Source organism: Stenella coeruleoalba, assembly GCF_951394435.1.
Source record: "Stenella coeruleoalba genome assembly, chromosome: 3".
NCBI lineage: Eukaryota > Metazoa > Chordata > Mammalia > Artiodactyla > Delphinidae > Stenella > Stenella coeruleoalba.
The window spans coordinates 76,575,398-76,594,657 of record NC_137148.1 but is presented as its reverse complement, the minus strand read 5'-3'; the positions used below and the strand labels follow the sequence as shown (position 1 = coordinate 76,594,657).

General features: G+C 37.6%; 1 protein-coding gene across 1 annotated transcript in view; it reads right to left on the bottom strand.

Moving 5' to 3' along the window:
• Positions 1–2,160: 2,160 nt before the first annotated feature.
• The window catches only part of FAM81B (family with sequence similarity 81 member B), a gene marked incomplete at its 5' end in the record, with an annotated part of 53,121 nt that continues 36,021 nt past the window's right edge, over positions 2,161–19,260 (bottom strand). Inside the window, 4 exons of the mRNA XM_079918630.1 lie at positions 2,161–2,527; positions 4,204–4,399; positions 6,011–6,146; positions 13,673–13,779. Coding sequence (XP_079774756.1) covers positions 2,394–2,527; positions 4,204–4,399; positions 6,011–6,146; positions 13,673–13,779 — 573 coding nt within the window. The 3' untranslated portion in view covers positions 2,161–2,393. The remainder of the gene's footprint in view (positions 2,528–4,203; positions 4,400–6,010; positions 6,147–13,672; positions 13,780–19,260) is intronic.

The following is a 19,260-nucleotide window of genomic DNA, read 5'->3' as shown; positions in this document are numbered from 1 at the left end:
TTGTTCATTTTTATCATCTTTTTGGATCTGTGGCAAAATAAATGTAAAAAGAGGGAAACCCAGTGCTCAGCTGGTCCTCCAAGCAGAGGTGAATTTATTGTGAAATGATGGCTCTTGAGTTCCAGGGTCCCTCACTTACATGAGCTTTACGTGTTGTAAAATTTGTATTTTAACTTCAGTAAGTCCATTGATTAAGACCACTCTTTCCACTCCCACTTCTGCTGATGTCAGTTGACCCTGGAGTGGCGGTGGACATCTTTGGATCCAACTAAAGGGAAGTTCAGTTGGGGATACATTTGGGTTAGAGGGTTATATAGATTAATATGTTGTTCACAGTCACTTCTGTTTGGAGTTAAGTTGTTGCTGTCCTGAGGAAGCAATGGCTTCCAGGAATATTCCTACATACTACTGTGCCCACTCATCAGGACAGGATATCAGCAACAAATTAAAACTGTATGGGCTTTAGGCGCTACAAAATGTGTCTCCACCTTCTCACTAGGCATAGTTCTCAGGCCATCTAGAGTCTGCAAACCTCTGAACACCCCAACTTGGGATCCCAAGCAAGAGAATTCTAGCAGAGGATCCTTTGAGCCCCTACTCGCTTGCATTACATTCAGTTCTACATGGTTTTACCCTGTCAACACCAATACAAAATAACCATTCTAGGAAAGCTTTTGCCTTGATCTTGCGCTATTATTTGAATTACGAGTTAGAGCATTTTTGCTTACAAGGAAAAGAAATGCATCAACATCTTTTTTTCCCCCCTATCTATGGTATATCATCACAGCTTTTGTTGCTAAATGGGTAGAATAAAATGTGAGTCTGAGTGAGATGACTTGGCTCTTGATCTGTGTGAATTTCTAATTTAACCCTTCCTGCAACCACTTATTTGGTTTATTATAAAGAGTTACTCTTTGAGCCCTGTAGTATATTTGTTGTTGTGGTTGTTTTCTAAAACATATTTTTACTGGAAACATATTATATTGTAATAATATAAAAGCATTAATAATTGCTTAATGTAGAAAACAAAATTCTTCTTAATTCAGTCACTGCTAGTCTGTTGTAAAGTCTTACTTTTTTTTTTGCATACTGTAGTATGTGTATTTTAACTTATTTTAAAATATTTTTTTGACACAGGTGGGATCACATCCATTTAGCTTTGCAACTTGCTTTATTCTCTTAACAGCATATCTTGGATATCTTTCTGTGTTCTTTTTAAGTGTTGGATAGCATTTTTTGTTGGTGATATCATTAATTTAGTCAATCAGTTCCTTTTAATTCAGTAGTTTTCAGGTTTTTTACTATAAGAAATGGTGTTATAATGAGCATCCTTGTTCATATATCTTTCCACATTTTGGAATTCTTTTCCCCCCTGCAATATATATTTCTAGCAGTAGAATTCCAGGGTCAAAGGTTATATACATTTTAAAATGTTAATAGATGTTTCCAAATTGCCCTTTAAATTATTGTACCAATTTGTAGACTCTCCAATAATATAAGAGAGTACACATTTCTCTACAAAGTGCAAGGCATGAATATTTTATTTTTCATGATTTTACTGCCCAATACCAGGCTCTCAATTTAACATTTATATCTACAAAAGTTAGATATATTTTAATTTTATGGGAAACTAATTAGTGTTTTTGAAGTGCTTCTGAGTTTAGCACCAAGATGAAATTATGTTGGATGGTTTTCATGGAAACTGTTGTATTCTTTTATATCGTTAACTCTTACTTGCTCATAATTCTGATACATATTGAGTACAATGAATCAATATTTTAAATATGCATAAGTTAGACTTGCTATAAATATTGGGATTGTTAGAAAACTAAAACCTCTGGATCAGAAGTTGCAGTCTGACAGTTCATTTGACTGTATCTGCCCTACAGACATTCCCTCACAGTTTAAGAACTATTTTGCACTAGTTGCTAATGCTCATAAATGGTTTCATATAAAATCAGATTTCTGGTTTCTTTTGAAAACTAAAATTTTTGGCAATAATGGATTTTATGCATGTAAATAATGGACTGGAACTGCATAGTTGCTATTATTTTTAGACAGGTAAGTGGTCTCCAATTTTCCACAGTTTCCGCCATTCTTTAATATATTACACCAGGCCTGCTTCACTCGTTTATGTACAACATTCGGATCTGTGGGCAAATAAAAATATAAAACGCATGTATGGAAAGAAATTCCTTAATTTTTTCACTAATAAATTAATGAAGACATAATAAAGCTTCTTTGCTTTATTGGGTTTCCTGGTGCATTCATCTCCTTAAAAAGGTGGTAAGAAATAGAAGCAGTAGACATCCCAGAGATATTAGCTTTCTTCTTCCCAACTTTTGCCAACAAACCACTCCACTGGCTGGTGTAAAGGAAGATGACTGGAAAGTTTATACTTCCTGGAGTTCCACTATCTTATGCTGCAATTTCTTTAGGTCTTTCTGTACTTTATATTTCTCTAAATCCATCTTTGTTTTCTGTATTCGTTGGAGGGAGTTGAGAGAGTCATGAATCGATTTAAATCCTAGAAGAGGATATGAAAATAGGTATACTGAAACTAAACAATGCATTGGAACTTTTAAACGTTTTAACAAAAGTTGCTAATCAGCAGTCCTGCCATAATTGATCATTGTTTAATTCAAAGCATATTAAATTCCATTAAGACCAGTCTAAAAATGTACAATCATTTATTTCTTGTATGTCATGAAGATGCATTAGCAACAGTGTTTCAACTTATATCTGGCTTCATTGTGAAAATTCAATTCCTGTCCTTCCCCTCCATCCCAATATATTGCATAATGAAATAATTCTATATTTCAAGAGAGAAATTTAAAATATCTTCTTTCTATACCCTTTGACAAGAAATTTGGATGATCTTTTTATTCTTGTTACCAAATTGAAGGTAAAGGCCACAGATGAGATTTTAAACCTGAAAGCAACCTGTTTGAAGGACCTAAGGAATGGTCCCTCGCCGGCTGCTGCCCTGCCCCTGGTGCCAGCACTTTGTATCTCTCTTATGCAAGTCTAGCCACTCATGACCACAGCCTACCAGACCTCAAGCTTCGTAGGGTACAGCCCATATCTTATTCACTGGAGGCTTTCACAGGGTCATTTCTCAACACATTTTTATTAAAGGCATAAAAGAGCAAACTATTAGTTGGGAGTCCTCATTTGCTAAACTCACAGTAAAACGCAGAAACATGTAGATTGCAAATGGATCTTCAGTTCATGCTGGGGTTGTACTAGAATGAGTAAATTCAACTTCTGGTAGCTAAGTAACAAGCAGGGCCCTGAAAGAATGGTAAGTTAAGTTTGGGGCAGGATTCCTGGCCAGATAATTCATTCTTTTGATTTGGTGGTGGAAGTTGGTGGGGAAGGGTGGCGAGGGTCTGATTTCTAGGCAGGAAATGTTCCTTATATGCTGGCAGATTGAGACCATATCTTTCTAAGACACCTCCAAGGCATCTCCATACAGGACCATTTCCATGAATTTTTCTGAGATCTAGAGGACAGAGAATGAGTTGGGGCTGTCTCTCATAAAGGAACCTTCTGATTCGTGGTAATTCTCTCAGAATTGTGGCTCGGGACACATGGTTGCTCCACAGCACTTGTCCCCCCCACCCTCTCCAACCCCCGTCCTTCCCTTTGACAAATTAGATGAGCCTTTCAAATTAATCCTCTTTGATGTTAGCTCAGCTTGACACTGCTGCCATTAGCCTCTTAAGAAGAAAAGCAGTCATTATACTGGACTTTGTTCATTCATCTCTCTTTCTTACTTCTAAAGGTCAGGTCTCCAGTTTGACAACTATCCAGGCTCATTACCTGCAGTTCAATGAGGGACATTTGATTTAGGCTCCTAGTTTCATGATATACCCACAAATCAGGTCTTGATGATCTCCAAGGACTTTCCAAATCTAACAGTTTTATGATTCTATGATCTTGGTTAAAAAAAAATCTCACAGCAATGGCAAGCCTGTGACACTGCCAAGTGTGAATAAGAAAGGGAATCTACATATTCACCCACCTTCTGGTGGTATGCTGACATTCTATGGGATATTTAGGAAAGCTGGATTAAATACAAAGGATGTCACTTCGCTAATGACAAGATTGCTCCCTGGCCATTAGCTCAAAGTAGAAAACCCTGAGGGACTGGATAGGAAAGGACTGACGTTCTTTACTTAATCAAAGGTATCTGCTCACCTGATTGATATTCATTCTGCATTTTCTCTAATTCACCCCAGATGTGCTTTTCCAGTTGGTTCATCTTTTTGGACAGTTCATTTTCTATATGCTTTACTTTGTTTAGATCTGCTTCCTGTTTCTGCCTGTTAATGAAATTCTCTAATTTGCTTGAAAGCTTCAGTAATTTTTCTTCCATTTTTTTTTCAGACATATCCTACAAAAGATATCATGTGATAAAGCTTCACAACACCTTTGTGGATTTGACTTTCAGCTTAGAGAATGCTTTTTAACAAGTTTGGATTTCTGTGCTAAACATGAGAATTCAAACCAAGTTCCCTTGTATCTAAAGCTATTCACAAGCGGAAGTTTGGCCTTTGTTTGGCCTTGTTAGTTTCTGGAATTCTACATGCTATGGGAGAAAAGAAAGGGCTGTGATATTTATGAAATGCCTGAGGATTTGGAATTTTAGCGTTTAAAGAAGTGTAGCCAAGGAAGGCGTTTTAGATACGGCTTGACCAGAGCTCCTTGGAGGTGCTTGTGTGTTAGACATCCTTATTCCCTCAAGCTGCCTATCTCTACGTGGACAGGCTTCAGGTAGAAGTGCTTCTCTTAACCCTGCTGTCTATTAGAATCACCTGGCCCATAACTCCCCTACCAGCACCTCCCCACCTCCACAATTCTGATTTAATTGGTCTGCGATGGAGCCCGGGGAATCGATGGCATTTAAAAGCTCCCCAGGTGATTCTGATGGGCAGCAGGTTGGGGGCTGTAGAGGCGGCCTGACGCTAATTAGCTTCTTTGCTCCTCCTGGCTCCTGTGCGGGCAATTTACCAGCAGGGCCTGAGACTGATTTGGCCCCTTTGATTCTCTTTGGTCCCACCTGCCTGAAGAACGGGTAGATTCCGGTCTCTCTCTTCCTTGTGATGGGCGGCTTCTGCCTGCAGATGACCCTGTGGTCACCTAGGTCTGCCTAGAACTGGTGGAGGAGTCTGCCTAAATCCGGAGCAGGACCAACAAGCCCAGTTGGCTGCAGATCTGACCACACATACTTCAACAGCCTGTCAGTGAGAAAGCTGTAACGTTTACCTCCCTCTCTTGGACTCCTGCTTCTATCAGTTTGAACAAACTCAGGTGGGGTAACGGGAGCGTCGTTTACTGGCTGCCTAAAGCCCCTCTACTGAAGTTCCAGAAACATCTGAATCATCTGCAAGACTGGCAGCCACTGGTGAGACTCATGGCCCTGTGCTGTCCTGCCATCAGGGCTCAGCAGCGTGCTGGCTGTGCTGGCTGGCGTGGGAGAAGGGAGCCTGCGACAGGTCTCCTGTATGTCCCGGTCACCTCACCCCAAAGCGTGGGGGCGTCTCTACAAGGTCTGACCTGGAAAAGGAGTTTTGATAAACCTTTGATCTACCAGTGGATCTCCGGAGAGGTAAAACGACTTGTTTAAGGCAGTTTTCAGGCTTTATTGTATCTAAGCATCACCCAGGGAGCTTGTCCGGGAGCACAGATTCCCAGGGAAGGCCCTGGAGGGTCTGATGCTTCAGCTCTGGGTTGGGACCAGGAATCTGTACTTTTAAAAACTCTCTTTGGGTTATTCTGGTACAGGCAGAGCCCGTTCTGAGAAGTGTGGGTTCACAGAGCTGGGGAGTAGCAAACGGGACCAGAAGACAGGCCTCTGGATTCCTATTCCAGTGCTAAGAAATCAGTGACTGGCGCAGGGAGGGTCACTGTGAATTTTTAAGTGTGGCTTTCGAGACTGACTCGTGGCTCACATCTAGACAGTGGCCGTGCGGCTGTTCACTTCATGAGCAACACAACCCCTTACCAGTTTCTCCTGCAGGAGCTTCAGACACTGATTTATGTGGCCAAGGTGGTCTTGTTCACATCTGATGGACTGGTTTTCTGTCCGTTTTTGATGGTTCTCCATTTCCTTATATAGGCTCGTTGAAAGGGCATTAAATCTAGGGGGAAAAGTGGTTTGTTCTATTTTAATAATTTAAACCTAAACCCAAAATTTATTGAAAAGTCTGCAGTTTTTTCGGATGAGGGTCCATGTGCCCAGCAAGCACTTATGGGGTGAAGGGGGGGTGAGGGAGCACATGCTGTGTCCCTGCCCCAAGCTGGTGTTCAGCCCACCTGCTGACGACACCCATCTGCACCACCCAAAATGCAAGTCCACACAGTGGCAGGAGCACGCACACGCAGAAAGGCCTGTGTCATCCACGCAGGCTTCCTCTCGGGGCCCAGGGCGCAGTGAGTGTGTGCAGAAAAATTACTTCGACAAGTCACTTAGCATGGTGTTACTCTATGGTAGAGGTTAGCACGCTTTTTCTGTAAGGGTTAGATAGTAAATAGTTGAGGCTTTTCAGGCCATGTAGTCTCTTTTGCAACCCCTCCACTGCCAGTGTAGTGGGAAAGCAGCCACAGATGACACAAATTAGCCTGGCTGTTTATAAAGAAACAATGAGCATGGCTGTGGTCTGATCAAACTTTGTGTACACTGAAATTTAAATTTCATATAATATTCACATGTCATGAGGTATAATTTTCTTTTCTTTAAAAAAATGATTAGAAAGTGTAAAAGCCATTCTTAGCTACGGGAAGACTGGCTAAGGGCGGTAGTTTGCCGAATCTTTGCTCTACAAGGGCCACTATGAGGTTGGGGAGGAGCTAGGCCAGAGAGGACTTGCGTTGTCTAGTAAAGGAGAGAACAGTCAGGGAGGGGAGAAAGAAGAGAGCCCCAGAAGGAATCTGGGGAAGCAGAGTGTCCAAGGGAGACACTTCTTGGCTGTCATCTCTGCTTTAGGCAAAATCTTCAGTAAAGTCTCCATGGTCACCAATGGATCTCTGTGAGTGGATTCTTTTGGGGGTGTTGGGGGGACTTAAAGAGATGCTGAGTTACTCATGTGAGGCAAAATCAGAAATAACAAGAGGTGTGCAGGAAGGCATCGCTGGCATCAAGTTGATGCACCCTAGGAGTGTTAAATAACAGAGGACGAAGGATTCTCAACAACAGAGGTAGATGGTATTACAGAGGTTAAATGATTGGAATCATGTATCAGCAATTTGAAAATTTACTGTGGAGAGGTTGAGAGTGTGAGAGGGGAATCCTCGTCTGCAATGACAGAAATGCGGGATTGAGAAGAGGTGGGAGGGGGGACTGGCAAGTAGTTTCTGTGTATGTTTTCTGCTTGGGACCTGCTCTTGGTAAGAAGTTAATTTCAGACTCCCTTTTAGACTCGGCTAAATATTAGATTGGCAGGAACAATGCATGTTGTTTGTTGTTGAAAATATTCAGGACTCCCTTACAATGTGGGGTGACTTGAAATAATTTACTCTAATGATCAGGAAAAGTTACATGCAGCTAATTTAACTTGTGATATTTATCACTGGAGATTGCCTAAGGCATGCTGGACATATACTGCATGGATACACTTCTTTAGCTCTCCTGAAAAAGTGTTTGGACTAATAGTTGGAAAAGACAAGTTATGGGAGGCCACTTCCATTTTTATTTAGACTCTGGGTCACTCTGCCGTGTCTGCAGACATTTTTGGTTGTCACAAATAGGAGGTGCTACTGACCTGTGGTGGGTAGAGGCCAGGATGCTGCTAAACATCCTACAGTGCACAGGGCAGCTCCACAACTAAGGATTATCCAGCCCAAACGCTAATAGTGCCAAGGTTGAGAAACTGGGATTTGGATGATGAAAGCAAGGAATGGAAAGGTAGTTACTTTTCCAATACTTATATTTGTTGTAGTATGATAGTTAAATTCCGATCTTCATTTTTCACCTAGAAGGCATACCTGATGCAAATGAGTATCTCAACATTGAAGAAGATGAAGTTGGTTACTCTTCCTGTTCTTAGTCTCATCATGACTTTTAAACACTTGTGCTGCTGGCTGACAACAGGTGTTGGATCTCAGACAAATAAGCCCCCAGCTGATAGGTGGACAACCTCTTTTTAGCCAACTGTTACCTCTATCTGGAACATTCTTCTTTGGAATATACAATGGCTCCTGCCCTAATTTCATTCAGATTTATAGTCAAGCACCACCTTATCACAGAAGCTTTTCTTGTTTTTGACAACATTAAAAAAAAAAAATTTGTCCAACCTGATACTCCCTATTCCTTTACCCTTCTTTATTTTTCTCCAAAATGCTCATCATCATGTGATATATATTATATATAAATCTTCTCCACTAGCACATGAAAGCAAGGATTTTGCTTTGTTCATGGCTGTGTCTAATGCCTGGAATATAGAAAGTGCTCAGTTAAGTAGAGGTTGAATAAATGATTTATTATTTTTCATTGAATACCTTTTATTAGGACCATTCACAAATAACAAATCATAGACTTGTCAAGCTATTTAGAGACCTAATCTTTGATTTTCATCTTCCCTGGTCTCTGGTGGAAGAATTAATTAATAGTGATGGTTAAGGGGGACAGTAAATCTCCAGATCTCTAAGAGGTGGCTTTACAGTCAAGAATCCGTCCTTCAGTGCTCACCTTCACTGTGTAGATAAATGAGAGCATTTACTCTCATCACTGATAAAACATTAAAATCCCTCTGAAAATCAAGGAACCATTAAATGTACCCAGGTGATGTCTCTAGAAGGACATGGCAGAAATTGAAACTCTGAAATTAAAATAAACCATAAAGACTGAATTATTTCTTATGATCCTTATTACAAGGTTTTGCCTGCAATTGGAGACTCACTTTGCTGATGACAATCAGAAGTCAGATTCTGTCTGCTGGTAGTTTATTAAAATATGAAAGCATTATTTAAAAAGCATTCTCCTTGAAAGGTATAAAGCATAAAAACAGAGGTTTATGTAAATCTTTGTCTCTCTTTATACTTTTTCCTAACATAGTGGACATGATTTACTAGGTAAGAATGATTTTTCTGTTAATTATAACATACAGTTATTGTGTTAACTGTATGTTAATTTTAACATACAGTTAAAATCTCAATAGGATGAATTTATCTAGTATGACGCTCACATTTTAGTTCCCAAATCTCCTATACAAGTGGTTATGGGAGCACTTCAGTCAGATATAGTTAGATACAGATAGGTAGCTAGGTAGATAGATGGCTAGGTAGATAGATTGATAGATAGCTTTTTCTTTCCTTTTTCCTCTAAACACAAGTCAGACTTTTAAATTATAACCAGAGACCTCGCTAGGATAAATGTGAGATAAAGGCTGGTTTTTTTTAAAAAAATTTCATACTAATGGTATCAGGTTAAAATGTACACCAAGTTCAATTATAAGGGAGAAAGTTACAGAAAACTAAAAGAAAATTTAACAGGGCGCTATAGACATAACTGGAGCCCAGGGTAGAGAGCTGTGGCGAGAGTGAATGGTGAGGGCAGTGTATGGGGCTTGGAATATTCCAGTGACCTCCCTGGTTCTGGATGACATACATAAATGAGGACATAGCTCCATCCTGGGCTAGTTTTACCAGTTCACTTATGTCTCAAACCCAGTTGTCTTGCATTCAACAATCTGTTGCATGAACTTTTTTAGAAGACATGAACATTTTGAATTCTTGGAAACTGTTACTATTACCAGGCTCTCAAGAATTCAGATGGTGGCTCTAACCAAATGGGAATATAAAAAGATTTAGTGCTCTTTGATGGGCTGTAAACACAGAAGATGTTTTCATTTTTTGTAATCATATCTGAAAAAGGGCTTTAGACGTGGTACTATTGCTTCTTTAGAGATTGAGTCTAAGAGTCTTAGTTTCATGTCAGAAGCAAGAAATAAATTTCAAGAAACTTTTTCTACTAAGTTTATACCAATATATCTTAAATTAATTTCTTCTCAATGTTCTGTGATTTCTAATTAGTGAGACTAATTAGAAAGCAATTCCGACTCCACTCTGATACAAAGACTTTTGTTAATTGTTCATTCTAAATTGTACTTGAGTTTAAATATCAGTACCTTTATAGCCTCATACCATCATAGTTTTGAGCACATGTGATTTTTCCCTTCCCTAAATTTCTGTAGCACAGTTAGTTTACTACAGTAGGTGGAATTATGAGATGGAGACATCACAAACTGACAAAAATAACCTGAGATTTGGAGTCAGAGACTTTCTAGCTGTGTGACTTTGGGTAAATTGTTTAATTTCCATGACTATAAGTTTCCTTGTCTTTAAAGATAAGACCCAGACTGCAGAGCTGGGTGTACCTGCACATCTTGAGCACTTAGGGATCGGTAGGCATTTAAAAATGGCAATGAATATTTATTATTTCTGCCTACTGATATATCTCATTTAACACCATCTCAACTTTTACTTTACCTGTTACGAGCGTGTCACTTATTTATGTGTTTTCTCCCCCACTGTATATGGCCATGATTATGTCTTTGGATATTCCAAAACACAACTTACATATTATAGGTGCTCTAAACATACATTCATTCACTGGCTTCTATTTGTGTCTGAATGTGCTGGGTGTGAAGGATACAAAGATAAATGAGACAGGTCCTTGCTCTGGTCCACTTTCTACTGTGGTAGCATTTTCAAAGCTGTGTGGTAAGGTTTGACTCTATGCATTTGCTTCATTCACCGAATGCTTTTTCTTATAAATCACTATCAACTGAACAGCGTCAGCAACAAGAGCTATCCAGGGAGTGACTGGTCGGTGCTGACCTGCCCACCCCTTGCTGAAAGACAGCTGTATTTCATGATAGCTGAGACTCTTGCTCTATAAGCACTCAGTTGTCAGCTTAGGACATTACTTAGCTGAACATCTGACTAAGGCCCTTCTGGAAAGAGAAGGCTCAGTGCAGGGGTCCAGTTGCACAGCCTGTGCATCTTCTTTGTCAAGTCTAGTGATCAGTGCCAAAGTCCCAAAGATTCACTAGAAAACCCCAAGAGAGTATTGTGGCTTTTAAGTTCAATATAAAATATGTTCAGTTGACCATTAAACTTGAATTTGTTAAAGTTTCTTAATGCGAAAATTGCTCAGTTAAACTTACACTTTAATGTTATCAAAAGAGTTTAATCCCTTTGTTCAGAAACAGTTGTTTCTTAAAAAAGTAAAGCAAATTCTATACCCCATCCACTTTGCTTTGAGAAGTGCTCTGACTGAAAAGAAGAAGAAGAAAAAAAAGAGCCCTACCTGCCTTACTTTCTCTTTGAGCAAAATACTTTGCAATACATAGCTCAGTCAAAGGGTTAATATCCCTAATGTGAAGGAATCCTACCAATTGATAAGAAAGTGATGAAGATAAATGGTAAGAATGGGCAATTCACAGAAAAGGAAATTCAAAGGGTGAAGGGAATGCAAATGAAAACAAGAGATGCTATTTTTTATCCTTTAATTGGCAAATATTAAGAAGAATATCCATCGTGGATGAGAATGTACAGAAAGGTCTTCTCATGCATTGCTGGTGTGAGTAAATTGCTACAACATTTTTAGAAAGAAATTTATAAAAATTAATAAAAACATAAACTCAGACCTAAGAATCTTGCCTGTAGAAATAAAAGCACCTATATCTAAGGAAATTTAAGGATATGCACACAATAATTTTTGTTCGTGGTAGCTATAAACTGGAAAGAATTTATTCATCAATAAGATAAATGAGTGAATTAATTATGACATATCTGTAAGTTAAAATATTATGCAGCTGTAAAAAATAATGCTAGAAAAATATTCACTGATCTAGAGAGAGATATCCAAGATGTCCTGGAAAAACACAAATTATTGAGTAATGTGTATAGGATTTATTTTAAAAACCCATGCTCTCTCTTTGTATATAATGTATGTTATATATATTATATATGTATATACATAAAATCTCCCTTTTCTGTTACATATTTATATTAATGAGGGGGAAAGTGAGGAAGGATACACCCCTGGTGTTAGCATTGGTTACATTACGAAGCTTGAATGGTGACCTCTATTTTCAACTTTGCCTTATTTTATTTGTTATGATGAATGCATATTACTTTCTAATTTAAAAGAGTCAATTGTGTAATTGAATTACTAGAGCTTATAAGCGTTTGCCTGGGGAAAAAAATCTCGTTTATAAATTCACTACTACCTACTGTAATACTAATGAAATTTTAAGACTTCATTATTTAAAGTGAGAGAAAGATTCCAGTTTATACTGTTACAAAAGTGTCCAGATGCAGATTTAACTATTTAGAGGATTCATCTGTAAGCCGATTTCCCACTGGACTGCAGGTGGGAAAAGTATGCAGCACCTGCAGTGAAGCAGTCAGCCCTAGATCTCAAACATTTCCTTTTCCCCTCTTTTCTATTTGTTAATATTCTTGATCCCTTTAAGCCAGTCTTCCACTCCAGATTATAAGTCCCTTTCCTCCCCCAGTAAAATCCCTTCTTAAATTATACTTCTAGAAACAGCTTACTTTTCTATTTCTCCTTTGGACACTTTTCTCTGTCTTAATTCTAAGCTAAAGGGATCAGATCAATCATGACACAGATATTTACTGAGCACCCTCATTGTGCTAGAATTTAAGAACCTGCTTTTTTAGAATATGAAGAAAGTAGGTATTTTCTGTTTACCCAAGACACCTACTTCTCTGAGTTTTAGTGATGACTACTGTTGTTCATCAATTTCTAAGACACACGTTTTTCCTAACTTAACATCTCTGAAATTGGGAGGTGTCATAAAATGATAGCATGCTATGGTTTAATTGTTAGCTTCATGTCTTCGAGGTACAAGAATGTAATGGTATATCTTATAGTCAATGGCACCTAGATTTAATGAGATACGGTAGAGATGGGGAAAAATGGAGAAAGAGTATGCTCAGAATACGATTTGACCAAGGCATTAAGCTCAAGTGATGTGGGACAGAGAGGAAAAGAACAAGAACAGAAGGAGCAGTAAGGTGGTATCATCTAAGTGCCTAGAATTTCCCTTTGCCTGAACCATGGTGTCAGGAAATGGCGGTCATTTAAATAAGGAAGGAGGATTTGAGGATAAGGAGGCCAGTAATCTGAATGTTTGTGGCATCTTGTCTCCTTAGTTGCTCTCTCCATTGTACAGGGGAAAACTCAGTGTAATGTGGGATAGAGACCAGTATTAAAATAGGGAGACTGTAAAGAACTAAGGAGAGGGTCTTAGAAGAAATCATTAAAAAATAGCTTGTGAATCAAAGTTTTTAAAAAATTATTTGATAATCTTGTGGAATCAGTGTATGTTCAATAGTGCTTTACATTGAGGCATTTTAATGTACGATTGATAAGTTAAAATTATACTCTATCAGAAAGTATCATTTTAGTTGAGATATTATACAAAAAAAAGAGAATGACAAATTAATATATATATATTTTAAAATTAAGAATATTGTATAAATTACTTTAGTGTAAAATATTCTCTGCATCAGTTTGTTGCTTTAATTCTTGGACAGGTTCAAATTCCTGGGATAGGATTTTATTTAATGCCAATGCCTTCATTAAGCAAAACCCTTTGGAATGCATTAAACAATTAAAAATCTTCCATTCACTTACTTGAACTCCAAAAGGTTCATTTCTTGGTGATAATCCCTCTGGACCATCTTTAAATTTGAGATTTGCTCAGAACTGGAAGCCTCTATGTTTCCTAAGAGCTGCATTACCTAATGAAAGTACAAAAGGCAGATTTTTTGTGTGTGAACAAAACCACTAGCACTTACGTTAATTATACTTTATTCCTAAAGGAGCCCAGAATAAAAGTCCAGCTTTGAGTCTAAAGCATGTCTGCATTTGAAAATTAGTTTTTTCAAAGGAACGATTCAACAGTTATAGCACTATCTTCAGGGAAAGAACAATAGGGGAGTGTTCCATTCTGCTGTCTGTAATATTCTTTCTGATAATAGATTACCTGATGATGTGACAAAAACATGCTATTGACATTAGCTTATCAGTTTGTTAATTTGATTATTTCTTTACTTTCTCTCTCCCCAGTTACAATGTAAGCCACTCTAGCCTGTATCACCACTGTATCCTCAGTGCACATTAGATGACCAATGGTAGATGCTCACCAAATGCTATTGAATAAATGCTTAAGTGCACAATTGCGCTCTGCAAAGAAAACACCTGAATGGCCTAAGGTCAGACCTCAGGAATTTCCAGGTAGGATTCTGACAGGAGCACAAGTAAATCCCAAGTGAAATGACTTAACGGCATTTTAAACATAGGAAAAAACAAGCTCATGTTTGGAAGTTAGGGTAAAAGCGCCTTCCACATTGCTGGAAGCATTGAAGAAGTTCTTCAGGTAAAAGGACTGGATTGAGAAATAGATGCATGATTATGCAGCCCATAATCATGTCAAAAGTAATCGCTGTCAAGGGGAATGAAACTACATGATTGCTTTTGGCCAGACTCAAGTGCTGAAAGAGATGGTCATGTGGGGGTGAGTGGGTACTTAAAATCCAAGTTCTCTTAGAAAAGAAAGAGGTGAATAATAGAAGGATTTGAATAGGTAAATGTTGGGTGGGCAACCAACAGCACACGATTGGTTATTTATACGAGATACACGTAAAACAGGCTACTTATAGAAAGTACACTGAAAAGCAGAATTGTTTACAATGAAGCATGGGCAAATTAAGCATGGCCAAAGCAAAGGAAAAGAAAGCAGGCAGAGCAACATCATTAGATAAAATGTTATTCAAGGCAAAATACGTAAAAGGGAACAAAGATGATCATTTTATAGGTAAAAATCATTCTAAAATACACAGTGAAAAATAGTTTTGAAACTTTACCTTATATATTGAGCAGTTGTAGAATTACAAGGATAAACTAACAGAGACAATGTATTACAGATTTTAAATGACTTCTCTTGACTTACTGGTCAAATAAGTAAAATATAAATAAGTATATAAAAAGATAAGACAAATGTAGTTTATTTATACATTTACATGCCAAACAATCAAACTTGCAAACAGAAAACACTCATTCTTTCCCAGTGCCCACTGAGCATTTACAACTAAGTACACATGTGACTACAAAGAAACTCTCAAATTATTCCAAAAAGCAGGAAAAGCAACTAACTACACTAGAAATTAATAAGAAAAGTATAGAGAAACAAGAATCTAACCATTTGAGTAAAAAAAACTTTAAAAATTCTATTGTTTAATTCCCCAGTGTTTCACATGAAAATGCCTCTCAGGTCACCTACAATAAAGAGCATATTATGGCCAAGGGCCTTGACTGCTGTGCTCAAAACCCATCACCATCCCTTTCCCACCAAATCATCAGGCCCTGACACTTTCAGAAGTAAAGCTACCAAATCCTTAATGAATAGATAATTATAATGCTCTTTAAACTGTTACAGAGCATAGAAAAAGAAGAGAAATTTCCAAATTATCTTAATCAGATCAGTGCAACATTGATTCCAAAATCTGAAAAAGATTGCACAAAAAATGCCCCTGGAGACTAATCTCATTTGTAAACATTGATGCCAAATTCTTAAATAAAATATCAGCAAACAGTGTTCAGCAGCCCAATGGAAAACACATCATAATCAAGTGCAACTGATTCTTTTTTTAAAGTAAGGATGGTTTAATAATAGGAAATTTAGGGCTTCCCTGGTGGTGCAGTGGTTGAGAGTCCACCTGCCGATGCAGGGGACACGGGTTTGTGCCCGGGTCCGGGAAGATCCCACATGCCGCGGAGCGGCTGGGCCCGTGAGCCATGGCCGCTGAGCCTGCGCGTCCGGAGCCTGTGCTCCGCAACGGGAGAGGCCACAACAGTGAGAGGCCCCCGTACCGCAAAAAAAAAAAAAAAAAAAAAAGGAAATTTATTAATACAAATAATTATGCTAGTATAGGAGAAAACTGACATTATTTGCACAAATGCTACAAAGTTATTTAACATAATTCATAATTACTTTTTAAAATTGAGATATGATTGACATTTAACATTGTGTTAGCTTTAGTTGTAGAGCATGATTTGATATATGTATATACTATAAAATGAGCACCACAATAACTTAACATCCATCACCTTACAATTTTTTTTCTTGTGATGAGAACTTTGAAGATCCACTCTCTTAGCAACTTTCAAATACACAATACAGTATTGTTAACTATAGTCATTATGCTGTACATTATATCTACAAGACTAATTTATTTTTATAATCTTTCTTGATTTTCACAACCTTAGTAAAATAGGAACAATTGCGTATTAAACAGACTTATTGAGAAAACTTACTTCCTCCATCACAGGAGAGACAGTAGGAACATTTCTGTTAAAGTCAGGAACAAGACCAGGATGCCCACTATCGCTGCATTACTATGTAATATTGCACCAGAGTTATTATTCAAAACAATTAGAAAAAAGAAATTATGTGTATAAAATGGAAAAAGATGAGGTCAAATTATTATTGTTTAAAAATGATATGATTGTGTGCCTGGAAAAACCAAAACCAACTGAAAAATTATTATAATCAAGAGAATTCACTGACGTATAAAATTAATACAGCCTTTATAACACACAAACAACTAGTTAGAAGATATAATGAAACCCCCATTACAGTAAACTAAAAAAAAAGATGATGAAATCTCAAAATACATTTAAGGTGTTACCTAACCTACATGAGGAAAATTTGAAACCACTCCTGAAGGATATAAAAGTGAACCTGAACAAACAGGAAGTATGCTGTCTGTGTTCTTGGATAAAACACTCAGCATTATGACTATATCAGTTCTAAAATTAATTTATAAATTTAACATGATTTCAATAAAAATTAAGGCAGAGTTATTTGTTGATTTATTTGCTGGAACTAGACAGGCTGATTTTAAAATCATATGCAAAAACAAACAATTATCACCAGGAAAAGGCAAAAAGGAGAGCAGTGGAAGGGACTGGCCCTACCAGATAGTAAAAATACTACAAGGTCTCAGTAATTAAAATAATAATTAAGACACATCCTATTCTAGGGAAAACTCCAAACTCCAAGAATTTAAATATAAACAATAAAGCCATGAAAGTGCTTGAAGAAAATATGAGCAATTCTTTCAAGCCTTTGTGTGGGGAAGCTCGGTCTAAATGTGACTTAAAATTCCAGAAGCCACATACACAAAAAAAGACTGATAAATTTGGCTACAAATAGAGAACATATGCATATCAAAAGTCAAAAGACAACACACTGGAAAAATGTATTTGCAGCTCATATCATCTCCCTAACATATAAAGAGCTCCTAGAAATTGAAAAGAAAAATAACCCAATAGAGAAATGAATAAAAGCTATGAACAGACAGCTCACTGGAAAAGAAATACAAATAGTTCTTGAATATATGAAAAGATGTAATAAGAAAGGCTAATTAAAATACAGAGATGCTATCTTTTTCCTTTAAAAAAGGGCAAAATTCAAAAGTCAAACACTCATTGATGAGGCAATGGGGATATAGGACATTTTATATATTGTCCGTGGATATGCAATATGGTAAAAGCCCTGCAGAGAGCAAGATCTTTCAAAATAACAAACACAGGTACCTTTGGCCCAGCAATCCCACTTCTGCGTATTTATTCTACAGACATACCTACAGACACACTAAATAACATAAGTGCAGCAATCCCACTTCTGGGTATTTATTCTACAGACATAACTACAGACACACTAAATAACATAAGTGCAAGTTTATACATTGCAGCAATGTTTGAAAGAGCAAATTAGTGAAAAGAATCCAAATGTTCATCTATGAGAAACTGGTTAAATGAGGCATCATACACAGAGGGAGAGTACACAGTTGTGAAAAAGAATGAGGAAACTATGTATTGATAGGGTGGATCTCTAGGATATGTTTGTTTAGTTAAAAAAACAAACAGGTGCATAGTAATACACATATGTTTTGTGCAAAAAGGAAAAAAATATATATTTGTTTTTGCTTCTGTCTTTTTAAGGCATACTGAAAGGATTCACAACAGACTAATAAAAAATTTTACCTGTGAGGGGCATGAATGGTTGTGATAACTGTTGACAGAAGTGGGAGTGAAAATTCTTGGGGTGTATTTTCTCGTATAGTTTTGATTTTGAATCATATGTATGTATTATCTTAGAAAAACTAAGGAGAGGGAACTAGAGTCTAATATCACCTTTGAAGTTAGATGCAAAATTAAATACTGAATTATTACAAAGACTGTATAGCTTTCATTATAGAAATTCCAGAATGTTTCAGCATTGGGAAATGCTCTGACATAGCACATTAGAAGGCCGAAGAAATAAATAAGCTAACAAACAGAAAGCCAAACCAAAACACAACCGTGCTGAGTTAGGCATTTGTTAATGTCCAAAAGGTGTTTTATAAAATTAAATGTTCAGTTCTAATAAAAACTAAGTAAAGTAGGATTGATGGATACTTCCTTAATTGGTGGATACTTACTTAATACTTCCTTAATAAGTCTGATAAAAATATATCAAACCAGTAGCCAACAGCAAACAACAAAGACATTTCCAGTGTAATCAGGAACAAGATAAGCTGCCTTCTTTGACCTCTTTTATGTAATATTATTTCGGAAGTTCTGGTCAAGGCCTTAAGAAAAAGTCATGAAGTTTTACCAGAAAACTAGAGATAAAACTGTTATGATTTGTTGTTGATATGATTATCTTGAAAGGGAATCAACCCAAAAACTATTAGGACTATTGAGATGGGTTTGTAGGAGGATGGATGAGGCTGGTGGGACTGGAGTAAACTGTGTGCCCCTGTGCACCTTCCACTCCTGATAAACTGGCTCCATGAACAAATAAACAGCAAGATTTCATCTCCCCCAATTCCCAAAGGATTTCCACTTTGTTCTGCCCAAATGACTTCAGAGGAGATGTGTTTGCCTCACATAAAGTACGTGACAAAGTGGGGCATGGAAGAGTTTGCATTGGCTCCTTTCAGTAAACCATTGCCTGGGAAGGTGAAAAGGGGGAGAGACATTTCAGGCAAAAATAGCACAGAGAAAATGGATGCAGTGCAGTATCTTGGAGTGAGTGGGACCTACCTACAGGTAGCTCAGTGTCACTGGGTCTAAAGGGTGAGCCAGGAGGCAGGAGGGTGAGCTGTAGAGAAAAGCAGGGGCCAGTGTAGAGATGGCCTTTAAAATCCAGGCCAAAGGACTTGTGTATTATT